General features: G+C 47.8%; 1 protein-coding gene across 1 annotated transcript in view; it reads right to left on the bottom strand.

Moving 5' to 3' along the window:
- Positions 1-14067, bottom strand: part of LOC139295483 (microtubule-associated tumor suppressor 1 homolog) — a 33938-nt gene that overhangs the window by 6536 nt on the left and 13335 nt on the right. Inside the window, exons 8-10 of the mRNA XM_070917681.1 lie at positions 6715-6836; positions 5940-6287; positions 1058-1124 (exon numbers count right to left, since the gene is read on the bottom strand). Of these exons, the coding sequence (XP_070773782.1) occupies positions 1058-1124; positions 5940-6287; positions 6715-6836 (537 nt within the window). The remainder of the gene's footprint in view (positions 1-1057; positions 1125-5939; positions 6288-6714; positions 6837-14067) is intronic.

The following is a 14067-nucleotide window of genomic DNA, read 5'->3' as shown; positions in this document are numbered from 1 at the left end:
TACTGATGATACGCGCGTGTGCGTAATTCGGCACGCCTTCACGTTGCTATGTCAACGCAGCACGTGAACACACACACAATGTGTAAGTGAGTGTGTACGTGTCTGTCTGTCAGTGGCCCCACGCGTGCGTGCGTGTGTGTGTGTGTGTGTGTGTGTGTGAGATCTTTCAGAATCATGCTGTATCAGCCAAACTGGTAGAGCTGCTATTGACATGATACACACTCCCAGCTCTCTGAGTGCATACACACCAGTGTGGCTTAGTATTTAGGACACAGAGAGTACTGTCAGACACTGCCACCTTAATGGTTTTTTTTTTTTTTTGTGTGTGTGTGTTCAGATCCCCTAATAGAAAGCTTTCATCCCAGGAACACGTATGTGACAGTAAATCCTCCTGAAACTAATTATAATATTATATACTGTATGTGTGTAAGTGCCTTCACTTCCCCTGACGGTTTTTCCCTTTGTTGAACTTGGGCATTGTCTCAGTGACAGTTAAATGGCAGGCTGTCAAATGCTGAGCAACACACCTCAAACACACACACACACACACTCGACATGGAAACTGATCCCTAATCATTTTCCGTGACCTCCCCAGCAGTGCCGGGGGATCATCTCTCGCTATTGAAAGTCTCGCTCATCTGCTGCAATTATGTTGCGTGTTACGCTGTTCCACTTTGGACTTGGAGACGGTTGTGAGGGGCCGCGGTAGACTGTGTGGAGGTCGGTGGCTTCAAGGTGCTTAAATTCTTAACACACTTTTAAACATCAAGATCCATTTAAAATCTGACAAATGACAGTGGCGCAGACACACGTCAAATGAAATGTTTAACTTAATGACACTCATTGATGTTGATGCATAATCTACTCATCCTCATGTACACATAAAAACAACAACAACAACAACAGGTGCACTGCGTGGACAATGGACGTGTTGCCGGGCGTGTGCAGAGGCTCCTCTTGGCAGAGGAAGGAGGAGCAGCTGCACCACCAACGCGTTGCACCAGAGCGCGCTTGTGTGTGTGTGTGGGGGGGGGTGCATAGAAAAAAAAAAACTTACCCAGCTCGTCCCGGAGGTTTGCCAGCTCCAGCGACAGCGCCCTCTTCTGCTTCAAGGCGTCCTCGCGCTGCACAGGAGAGAAGATCAGCTCAATTTAAAGTCCATTCTGAGCAGAGATCGATAACATGCACACCGAGGCTAAAAGCATTCGCTATTCGGACTCTTAAGTTGAGGACTATATTCTGAGTTAGATGGCAGAATAATAATAATAATAATAATAATAACCCCCCCCCCCACTCCTCCACTGGCTTCATGGTCAGCTACAGGGAACAATTGTAAAGGTCAGCTGTGGTTGGAGAGGCAGGGCTGTGACCAGGAATGCTGTACAGATTAAAGTCCCAAATATTATAGCAGGGTGACCAGATCCTATCTTGTTGCCCCCTCCCCTGAGGGAAAATGAACTTGAAGTCAACTCCAAATAAAAAAATGAACAAATAACATCAAAAACTGAAATATCTCATCCTTACCCTGTAGGAACACTATTACCAACACACACATTTCAAAAGACAGAATATTATGATCACATGTCCCGCATTTCAATCCATTACCGTAACATTTACTCTCTCTGGCACACACACACATGCTGAACAGCAGCTTTACAACAGGAGTAGTGGAATTTACAATGGAAACCGGGTGCTTGAGCTCCCACCTCCTTGCTTTCAAACACACACACACACACACACACACACACACACACACACACACACACACACACACACACACACACACACACACACACACACACACACACACACACACACACACACACACAGCCATAAAGTCCATCTGTTGTCTGGGGGGGTCAGTAAAGTGAAAGAGCAGATAGAGACGGGAGGCGACAAAGAGAGGCCTGCAATGAAGGCCGAAAGGTTTCCGGCAGTGAAAATAGGAACTCTGAGGAGATTGTTGGAGAGGTGAGACAGAAGATGGTGGTGAGACGTAGCAGGATGAGGAGGGTTCAGGTCCTCAGGTCCAGAACCTATCCGTGACACTCACGGTCCAAATAACCGACGGCGGAAAATCCGTCCGCGCTGGGCTCCCGTAAAGTGACCCCCATTGTAAAATTCTTTCCTAAATCCCCCCCCGACTTGTTCCGGCTGACCGACCAGCAGCAGTGAAGAGAAAGGAAAGCTCAAGCAGCAGATGAGTGGAAAGCAGAAACACGTCTACGCGCGCACACACACACACACACACACACACACACACCTTGCGTTTCTTCCTGCGGCGATGGGGGGGGGCCTTGCTGGGCTTTGCATGGGCTTTGCTGGCCGTGGAGCCCATTTCTCAGTGGAACGAAGACACACACACACACACACTTAAAAAAATGATTCCCTGCTTCTATCAAACAAACACACACACTCTCTCTCTCTCTCTGCCCTCCTACTGAATGGGACGCTCCCTCCCTCTCTCCCTCCCTCTCTCTCTCTGTTACTCAGTGCTCACTCGGCCACTTCCACTCCTCCCACTCTACCTGTTCACAGCAGAGCTCCCCGTCCTCCCTCCCCCCTCTGTCTGTTTCTCCTCCTCCTCCTCCTCCTCCTCCTCCTCCTCCTCCTCCTCCTCTTGCCTGGATACTGTATGATGGAGGAATGCGAGTTATTTCTGCACCACCTTCTTTTCCTATCCCATCTAGCACTTTCCCTTGTTCCCTATTTACACACAAACCCCCGTGGATCCGCATCGAACCACATGCCTCTCGTGCCTTTACTCATGTCCTCCTCGAACTTCCTACTTCTTCGGTTTAACGTTTACATTAAAAAGAACTAGTGCACGCAAAACCAAAAACAAACCGATAGAAAACCATAGAAATGTAGTTAAAAATGACACTTGTAGCTTTAAAGAAATGTTCACTGCACTCCCTTACAGAGTTTATGGCTATTGAAGTCCTTTATACATCTTGCCAACATATGAAAACACTCACTAAAGCCCCCACCCCCTTTCACTAAACCAAGCAGCCCCGCCCCCCCAGGGGAAAGTGGCCGGTTTATAATCACCAGTCACCTTTCAAGTGCGTAGGACAGATTAGATAGTGCTGGTATTTGTGCTTTAGATAAAAAAAAAAAAACACACACACAGACACACACATTATCTCAGACACACACACAAATCAAAAGAGCTCCAGGGCTTGAAGTGCAGCTGCTGCATTCCTCCACCCCTCCCCTCTCTTCTATCCATCAGCCCCCCCCCCCTCCACTCCACTTTCCACCAGCCCGTCCATCTAAATCAATAACCCAGTGCAGGAAGGCTCCTGCGCTCTCTCTCAGCTGATCTTTACGTACTTTACAACACCCCCCCACCTCCCACCCACCCGCCCGCCAAGAAATGGCCACAGAAACAAAAATACACAAAGCCGATGCTGAGAGTTATGTAACAGTTAACAGTCACACACACTGATGCTGCACTGTGTGCAGGGTTGTTACTGCGGATAACAGGTTACTCTACAGATAATGAGACACCCCCCCCCCCCCCCCCCCGAGAGACACATGCTGCCAGGTAACTGCTGTCCTGTGCTTCTCACACACACACATACACTGAGGACAAGTGTGTGTGTTCATGTCCATCTTGAAAGCAAGAATACACCACTTCTTAGTATTGTTTGCATGTCTGTTATCAGTAAAGGGAAAGGGTCACCGTGTGTGTGTGTGTGTGTGTGTGTGTGTGTGTGTAGTTGCTGACTTTGCTTCTGGGTGCATCGGTCCACTTTAAGGTGCTGTATTTTGCTGAGGTAAAATAAATGATCAATCAACTATAGTTATGTAGCAGACTTGACATGCTCTTAATAAAATACACATGAAAGATGATCTCAGATTTTATAGTGTACAGTTTGTAATCTTTACTTATTATTATCATTATTATTAGTGGACAGAAGAAAGTGAGAGTTGCAGAGTATTAGCATTATAGTATTAGAGTATTAGCATGTCATGCTAATACACTTGTTGCACAGATTAGTTATGAAATCTACACAACTTACTGCAAATTTGGTGGATTGAGTAAAAGCTGTACAAAAAACAAGCCTGTACAATGAGCTGTACAAGTGTGTGTGTGTGTGTGTGCTTGTAAAATCCCCCGAGGGCTCACTAACTAAAAGCATTAGTACTATTCCACATATGCCCCCCCCCCCCTCGAATGTTATTGTGGCTAAACCCCAAACACCAGCACCGTGTGTTTGTGTGCATTCATTTTGATTTCACTACGCTCTGCCAACAGAAAATCACTAGTCCCAGTAACCAGACAGCAAATATTTACGGAGCAGCATATCCATGTCCGGGACTCTGTGACTGACATGTCCTGGTGCCTGAATGGACCAATCACCAGCCTGCTACAGTATAAACAGTCCCAAATGCTTCAACCAAAGGAAGTAGTGTGAGGAGCGTGTTTACACCAGGAACGACGCACACACACACCCGTTACCAGGGTAACGTCAGCTGTTGTAAACAACCCCATCGTAGCTGACAACAGGCAAAGCAAACCGCAGCTATTGTACACAATACGCACACGCACGCACACAAATCCATCAACACATCGATGTGACACAGCAGCAGGCCTTGTGTGTTGTTGTTGTTGTTGTTGTTGTTGTCGTCGTCGTTAACGGCAGCCGGGCGTGGACTCAGACGAGCCTCTCCCTGCTGCCGTTACTCCGCTCCTCCTATCACCAACGGCTGCTGAGTGATGCTTTGATTACAGGCTGTGGGTGCTTTGCTCCGATTCTGCCCGAGGGGAAGGATGGCGTGCGGGATAAGTGATCGTTTCCCCCTCGTTCACCCCCCCCCCCCACACCCCCACCACCCCTCTTGAAGCTGCAATATTACATTTGCATGTACAATCGCATCCACCTTATTTGCCTTTTAAAGTTTTATGGTGCTGCAGCAGGAGAGAGGGACCCATCCCCACTAAACTCACTAACAGGGAGGTACAACACTGGCTGCATCCCAATATACTCTCAGTAACATCCAGAGAAAGGTGAACGGAGGACGCACAGACACACTTGGCAGAAAGAGACAACATTTTGGTCGCCCGCAGGATTTCGAGCTATAGAAGACTTACACAACCTCGCCGCGGAGGTCCAGTGAGAACCGACATGTGCACAAATAACAGATAAACAGAATATACGTAACAGCAGAGCATAAACACAAGCGGAGCCCATTTCCTTGTGTAGTAGTAGTAGTAGTTTTGTTTTCAAATGTTGGCTACTGTGTCACAGTACACTTGACAAGATTGAAGCTAAACAAACCTCTAACTAGCCAGCAGGCTAATAAGGCACAGCAACTAATGTTGGCCTCTACTGGATATATTAAAGGTCCCATATTGAAGAAAGTGAGAGTGTTTGGAGGTTGTTCAGTTTGTCTAAAACGGCTTGTTTCAGACAGAGGTGTGGGGGGGGGGGGGGGGGGGGGGGCTGGGGGACTACAGAAAGGGCCAGGAGGAGATACACAAGGACTTTTTTCAACTGTGAGTCATGCAAAGCTGCTCTGGTGGAGATGGAGAACGAAAATATAGAGCTGAAATGAGCACGGTATGGGACTTTTAAAGCCACACTCAAATCCCACAGGGTCACAGATACGCTTTAAAAAGAAATAAAAAGGGCAGCGATTATAGTCACTGCCTCTCACTGCCTGGCCATTTGCACATCATCATCAGCACTGGACACACTGCTCTACAGTGAGCTCCTTGTCTACACTGTAGTATTAGTATTTTGTATAGTTCATCATATAGTAATATAATATTATTAATGTTATATAAATGAGGCCAGTATAACAATGTGCAAAACATGAGTTCCCCTTTCATGTTTTTTAATGCAGTTCATAAAACAGCAAATAAGGGATGGAAGCTTTCACTGCACAGCAGCTGGTGGGAGTATTTCTTCACTAAATAAGTGAAGTACCTCAGTGAAGAGATGTTGGACGACCGTAGCCAGAGCCTCCACTCTCTTGTTCCCCTGGACCAGCAGCTTCCTCAGCTGGTTGATGGCCTGGTTCTTCTTCTCGGCCTGCTCCCGGCTCGGGTTCTGTTTAGTCGGGACTGTCCCGTCCGCGGCGGCCCTGGCCGCGCCGGGCTTGAGCGTGCTCTGGAGGCGGGATCCCGCTTTGGGGCTGGACCGCGACCCTGTTCTCGCTTTGAGCCCCAGACCAGAGGCTCCCCCGGCGGTGCCTGACCCGGTGTTGGTGGCATCGGCGGCAGGCACTGGGAGAGCTGGCGCCGCTGGTGCGTTAGCATTCACCACGTCCGGTATCTAGCAATAAAATATACATGATGACGTCTTTGATGAGGACACTAATGAAAAGATCTGATTGTTCATCAGAAATGTCATGAACCCAAACCCAATTGCACTCTTAATGATGCCACTTTTTAAAATGTTGAACCACATTTTGAAGAAGATAAAAGGCGTCTAACTAAAATACATACACGCAGAGAAATGATCCAATATAATGTATTATAACAAACATACGTGCACTTTGCTGCTCTGTGTCTCATTGATTCATTCAACTTGTACAGTGGCCAGCTCCTCTGGCACCACCGAGAGGAACTTTAAGTACATGAACGGTGAAAGGAATGAGGATCTTGAAATATATATAATATCCGTCGCTGAGCTGAGTTTGCATGTTAAAGCTCAACACTTCAACAAAAAATAAAAGAAGAAGAAGAGGAGGAGGACATACCAGGTCAGGCGGAGGCTGTTGCTGGTTCTGGTTGTTTCCTCCTGCAGGCGCTGCTACCTGTGAGCTGCTGCTGTTGGTGTTTGCCGGTCTTGCCGGCGCCTCCCGGGGTTTGTTTTTGTCCACTGCAAGAGAATGGCGTCCTCTTAGTTTGCGGACGGCAGGCACGACATTCAACATGGTGTCCCCGCACACGCAGAACACACGCCGATTCCATTAACATAAGTGGTAAGGACACACGCCGACATAAAACCACAAACAAGTGTGTAAAAGACAACTTAAGACAACACACACACACACACACAAACACACACACACACACACAGGGACAGAGTGTGGGTCAGTCTGGGGTCTGGACTCGACCACTGCCACAGCAGCCAAACACAGAAAACATAAAAACCCAGTACACACACACACATTCGCTGTCATCTGGTGAATGAGAATACGCCCTGCTGACTGTTGGAGGCTGAGACAGATGCATCATGGGATTTCATGGTAATGATGGCCAGCCTGTGTGTGTGTGTGTGTGTGCGAGAGAGAGACAGGCCCTGAGTGTGCATTAAGGAGTGCATTACCAGAGACAAAGCAATTAGAGAGAGAGATCAACACACATCTTTTCTGTCTCCTCTGCTCTCCTGCCCTCCACTGCTTCTTTCCCTGTAGTCCATCTCATTACCCCCCCCCCCCCCCATCCTTCCATCTATTTCTGGGTAGTCTGTCCGGTCTACAGCGTCCAGAGTCGCTCCCTGACTGGATATAAAGATGGCTGTATTTCAGTCTGGGGAAATAAATTACGAGTGGACAGATGTCAGCGGCTCAAAATCAACAACAACACTTCATATAGAGATCCACGGACATCAAGCGGGCTCTCTGTCGCCCACAGACAGCCGGGCGCCCCGACACTCGCTACAAAGACATGGAGGTGCGAAAAGCCTCTAAAATAAGTCGGTATAAACCAGTTGACTTTGGTGTGGTGCCAAATAGGCTTTCTGTGCAGAAGTGCAGTATGTGGGCCAGAATGCAGCGCAACCTGCGGGAGGGGCTGTGGTGTTATCTGAAGCTGGTAGCGACTTACTTAAAGAGATACTGCCACCTACTGGCGGCCACCAGGCAAAACATGTTGGTCTGTATCGGCCTGTTTGATCAACCAGAGCTGTGATCAGAGCACACAGGGGGCGGGGGGCGGGGTGAGGAACGGTCCAACATAATTGAAATGGATTGGGCTGCCGCGCGGCTTAGTGACAAGGGGGAAATCATTAGATCGCACTGACATTTGAGCAACAGTGGAAGGAGAAGCTGTCAAGCACCGACTCCCTTTTAATCAAGGAGCCGTCTTCAGCGGGATCTAGCACCCTGATCACTCTGAAGTACGCCAGCCTGCTGCTGCCGCCGCCTTATAGTCAGACACTGAGGGACCGACGGGAGCCAAGACACCTCCCCTGTGTGCCTGGAGGAGGTGCCACTCCAGTCAACAACCCAACCGCAACGCATGCAGTGACGTTAGCTCGCTTAGTTAGCCAGCTAGTGTCAGCCAACTACAAAGTAGGCTAATTTGATGGCACATGACAACACACTTTTTCCACCCAAAAGTCATGAATGTGAGTCCATGTCTTGTTTTATTATAAAGCAGATCCCGTCATGACTTCAGTAAGGTTGTGATGTCACAAGCACAACCAGGAAGTACAAGTTATTGGAGTGCTCTGCTCAGGACTGCTCTTCAGGTTTTTGGAGGTTGTTCAGTCTGTTTAAAACGGCTTGTTTCAGACAGAGGGGGGAACTGGGGGGCTGCATGAAGGGCCAGGAGAAGATACATAAGGACTATTTTGAACTGTGAATCATGCAAAACTGCTCTAGTGGAGTCCCAGAATAAAAATATAGAGCTGGAAATGAGCATAATATGGGACCTTTAAGGTAATAATTACATGCATCACATCTTGCTGTGGTGACACTACAGATAGTAAAATTATCACTGACAGTTGATAAGAATCAAAGGTTCCTATGAGATGCCCACTTATGGAAGCTTGGGGTTAGTAATACAAAAAGTACAATTTCTTAAAAAGTATCATTTAAAATGTAAATGGTCTGGTATCTAACACCTGGACCAAGAAATTATAAAAAAACAAAAAAACAAACTTTTCAATACAAAAAGATATTGCAAGAAAATGATCCACTTATGCATCAAAGGGTGAAGAATACCCTTTTCACACGCGCTGCACTGCATCCAAGTCCACGTCATATGTGAAACACAGGCCTGGGCTAATAATGATCCATCTGTTAATAACAAGGACTTCAACCCCATTGGGACGCACCTGCGTCTACAGGGGGGAGACAATTCTATTAGTACGTGCAAGACATGTCTTGTTTTTATTGTCGTGATGTGTTTTCCCTTTCGTTGTATGTGTAGTGTTTGAATAACCACCGATGTGATGTGTGCTGTTCTGGCGCAATAAAATCCCGGCTGTTGGGGCGAACCCGTGTGGCAGCGGCACACCCTGGCACACCTGTGCCTGCGCGACAGCCGTAAAGTGTCGGATGTTAATTGCATCAAAAATTCCTCATTTTGATTTTTGGGCCATCTTGAGATATGGCCGAACAACACCATTTTAACAATACTAAATCGGTTCAAGAGGACTCTTTCGGTCTTTCTGCTCGATGGAAATATTATTTTTGGCTTCCGATTGGCTCGGCAGTTGGATGGAAACACAGCTAGTGGCTCCGTATGACCTTGTGAACAGGTAACACTGCAGAGGAGAGTATCCAACCAGTGGGTCGGGGATTGTAGAAGTGCTACCGAACCGCAGGAGAGAACTACGAATGGGTATCATCATACAGGTGATCCAAACCGCTTCAGTAGCAAGACTGAGAGAAACTGGAGAGGAGCTCTCAGTATGAAAATAATACCCGGCTCCTCATGCAAGAAACTGCTGTGCCATTAATGCACAGGCAACTGTAACCACTTCAACCACTGGCTGTTTCTGAGTGGAACATAAGAGCAGGATCTGGCCTCAGAGGCAGATACTGTGTAAAAACAACAGTTACTCATTTCACATGGAGGTTTCTAGATCAGATGCGAGTCCAGATGTGAGATAAACCGCACACAACTGTCCTTGATCTCCACAGAGAACATCTCCACCTAGTTTTACAAAATATTAGCCAAAATCTACTGCACATCTCTGCTGAGGCCTGGGGAGAATATTCCAGCCCAGCAGATACAACCTCTAATAACCTCGTCCGCCACCACATTAGGCAAAAGAAAAAAAAAACAACCCCCCCCCCCCCCAGCAACCTCCACATCAGATTAAAGCCGGCATCATTTGCCAGCCTCATATGAACCACTGTGCAGCATCCCTCCCGAGCGCGCGCACGTGTGGTGACTAAAGCCTGCTGTAACCTACATTCCTGGGCGATGGCAGGCAACGGCAGGGAAGTGGGTCTGTGGGGCTCAGACCGAGAAAACACGCCGCAGCCAAACACGTGCCGCCGGGCTAAGATGGGTCGGGCAGGAACACACACGGTACATCGTGATGACAACATACATTACAAGCAAAAACCAAATGAGGAAAGAGAAAAAAAAAAACTACCGGCCGCAGAACATGAGCCGGTTTGCACATCATCTGCTGCTGAACATGAAAAAATACGCAGAGCGTCTAAATGGATCAAAACCACTTGTCACCACTTGAGAAATTAATGCTTACAATGAGGCCGGCGGGGCCCAGTGATACTGGCAAAAACACACACACAAGTCAAGACCCACATGAGGCTGTTGGAAATCAGCCTTTAGCTTCTTTTGCTCCTTGTAAAACAAAAGCAAAAAACACACAAACAAAAAAAAAGTTCAACTCAGCTCTGAACTTGAAGGCTTTTCTCTTTTTACAGCCGCTCCTGTTCATAACATCCTACATGAGAATATTCTATGTTCTTATTATCTCAAGAAGGGCGGTGTTTTTAACTTACATACCACGCGCACACATTTAAAAAAAGACAAAAACAATATTCAGCTCTAGTCCGCGGCCTTATTTTGTGTTCAGTTGAGACGACGCCGGCATTGAGCTCGAGAGTTCAATCCATGCCAACGTTGTGTCTTGTTAGCTCGGCGGGCTAAAAGCCCAAAGATATTCATTTCGCAATGGCACCCTCTCCTTTCACATACGGGGCACTGCAAGGCTTAAAGCAGCATCTATCTGTAGGAAAAGAACTAAACCCCATCACAGTGAGGCCAGGCCCTACTGCCATCACGAGAGAGAGAGAGAGAGAGAGAGAGAGAGAGAGAGAGAGAGAGAGAGAGAGAGAGAGAGAGAGAGAGAGAGAGAGAGAGAGAGAGAGAGAGACCTTTTAAATGGCTGAAGAAGTGAAAGCCAGATGTGCGCTCGGCTATTTCTGGTTTGCGTATGTGTGTGAGAGTCACGTGGTCGGTGCCCTCCAGGCGTGGGTATCACGGCTAAAGAGGAGCCAGCAGCCATGGAGCTATTCATCACGCCACTGCTCAGGCACTCGTGCAGAAAGCTTCCACACACACACACACACACACACACTAGTGTTGAGACAACTGACGGCCCTATTGTAAACCTATACATCCATGGCGGTGGCGGTAGCCGGCGCATACAATGCTGAAAGCCCCCCCAGTGGAGGAGAGACGGAGGCAACAATGGCTGCCAACACCATGAAGGAAAACAGGAGGAGGAGGAGGAGGTGGTGGTGTGAGAGGGTGAAGTGGCCTTTGAGGCTGATCTGGAGTCAGGCTTGCCATCCCATGACTAAAGATTAACCTTAAAAAAAAAAGACTTCTTCTCAAAGGCAACCTCCCCCATCAGATGAAGCCGAAGAGGAGGGCGACGGGTTGAAACGGAGGATTAAGTAATACGACAGAAGTATTTTACTGTTTTAAAGGCAAACATGTTTTTTTTTGTGGTTACACTAGTTTCAAAATCAAATGATTCTTTGAGTTTTTCTCATCACAAAAGCAAACATGCTCTCAGGAATGTGTGGAGTGGCCTAGAACACAATTAGCTCATATGCTAGGGTGTGGTAGCATCCCAATTAAACCCCACCCTGACACGTGTATCTATGGCGGATGGAGAGAGGTGCCGGACGGCAGCTTCAGGCCTGCATGGAGGCGTCTTCCAGCATTCTGAGAGCGCGCGGCAAAGAGGAAGATGATGGACGGATGGACGGATGAGAAGGTTGGTGTGAAACAGTGAAGAATCACAACTAGTCTGGAGGATTGGAGGATGGGGGGGGGGTGTTGTCACAGAGGGTTTGGAGGTGAGGCCTGAAATCTGTGCGGGAAAGATGGATGATGCGTTGAAAGGATGAAACCACGAATGGCTGGACGGCGAGAGGACATGGAGGACAGCGACGCGTCCAGACCTGCGTGGAAGACCACGGTGCTCTTCCTGCATCCCGGCAGCAGCTGGAGGTTTCGGAAAAGCCCTTTGGCCGTCAGCTTCACGTGGAAGTTGGACAGCGACAGTCTGGGAGACCATAACATCGTCTTCCGCTTGTCCTCTGATCCCCTTGGAGACCCGGTTTTAGACTGATGCTTCTAGTCTGGATTGTCCAGTGGATAAGAACTTCGAGAGTCCAGAGGAGCTGAGTCAAAGAGTCCAGGAAATACCAACCCAGTTTTTTTTTCTTCTCGCCTGCCCGACCTGTTTCCTGTTGTCAGGAAATGATTTCCTCGTAATTACAAAGCTCCCAAAATACTTAAGAATGATGTTGAGATGCACAATAGTGGCTTCACACTGAAGTCTGAACTCTCTGGGAAGTAAAAATATATTTTTTTTCCTTCTTCTTTAATTACAGAGGTGAGTGAAAATTATTCCACAAGAAAAGGAAAAGACTTTGTTCGTTGCTGCTGGCATGTGTTCCTCGCATCTTCATGAAACACACAAAAAACAAATGCAGGATTTTAAATAAAAAATTAAAAAAAAAGGGTAAACCTTTGACTCAGTACAGAGGGAAATACAAGCAGGGGGGGAAAAAAAAGACGTCCGTTAAGCCGCTAGCTGCCCTTCATCGATTCAAAGCCGCCGCAAAAAAATAAAAAAATAGAAAAAAATAAAAAAAATAAAGACCGAAGGAGAAGAGGTTTCTGTGGCCCAGCCAATGGAGGAAGAAGAGAAAATGGCGCCAAAAATAGCTGCAAGCTTCGCTGTCGTCCAGGTGGTAGTGAAGCATCCGACGGTGAAGACGAAGAGAGAGAGAGAGAGAGAGAATGAGGAGGGAAAACGAGAGGAGGTAGTAGAGGTGTGTGTGTGTGTGTGGGAGGAGAGATGATTAGTAGTCCGTCTCTGCTGTCGCACAAAAACACACAGGCAGCGCTCCGTCCACTGATGCACAGCGCAGCAGCAAGAGACTGTAGCTCTCGTTTAAACACACACACACACAAACACACACGCTGGTTGGACAAAGACAAGCATCTATACACTCCTTCTATTTCACTGCTGTTTCCAAAGAGACCCCCCCCCCTCTCCCTCCCTCCCTCCCTCCCACACACACACACGCACGCACATAGAGGGAGCAATGCTGCAGGGGAGGAGGGGGGAGGGATTTGAATAATCTCTCTCGGCTGCTCGCTCACTCTCTCTCCCCCTCCCTCCCTCCCTCCCTCCCTCCCTCCCTAACCCCCCCCCCCCCCCTTCCGTGCTCAGGTCTCTCATCCTCTCTGCGTCTCCATTTGAAGGAGAGAGAGTTTCAGAGATGAACCATGTCAAGGTTAGACGTGATGACGATAAAGACGAAACACTGGAGAGACCAAGGGGGTGGGAGGAGCCTCTCTCTCTCTCTCATTCACTCACACACACACACACACACACACACTTCATCATCAGTGGCAGGTGCCAGGCTAAAAAGGAATTCAGCCAAACACAGACGCCTTGTGAAAAGGCGCACACACACACACACACTGTTGTTTAAGTTGGCAAACTGGCAGAAATAAGCCAAAGGTGGAGGTTAAAAGTTTGTTGCTGCCAGCTGCAGAGGGAGCTGAGCGTGTGTGTTTTCATTTCATTTTCATTTCTGTTGCTTCGTTAGAGTTGGACTGCTATTCGTCTTGTCCAAGTATACACAGTAGCCAGCCTTTTAGGTACACATGGCTAAATGGTAAGTGGAATTCACCAGCTAGTGCATACACGTGTAGACAATACGGACCCTGCTCTCCCTCCCACTGCACCACCATGCCGCCCAAACTCTAATTCTAAATCGAATTTAGTCTAATGCAAGTTTTTTTTTTTCTGTTGTTGAAACTGTTTTTTTGAGGGGTGTTGATTCAACCTCACAGCCATCTTGGGGGCTGAAGTTTGTGGTGCTTTTGCCTACGTTTCTGATGACGTCCAGCCCATTTACGTCACCAAGAGT

This window comes from Enoplosus armatus, chromosome 2 (assembly GCF_043641665.1).
Source record: "Enoplosus armatus isolate fEnoArm2 chromosome 2, fEnoArm2.hap1, whole genome shotgun sequence".
Taxonomy (NCBI): domain Eukaryota; kingdom Metazoa; phylum Chordata; class Actinopteri; order Centrarchiformes; family Enoplosidae; genus Enoplosus; species Enoplosus armatus.
The sequence above is the reverse complement of the archived record's forward strand: the minus strand, read 5'-3'. Positions and strand labels throughout refer to the sequence as shown.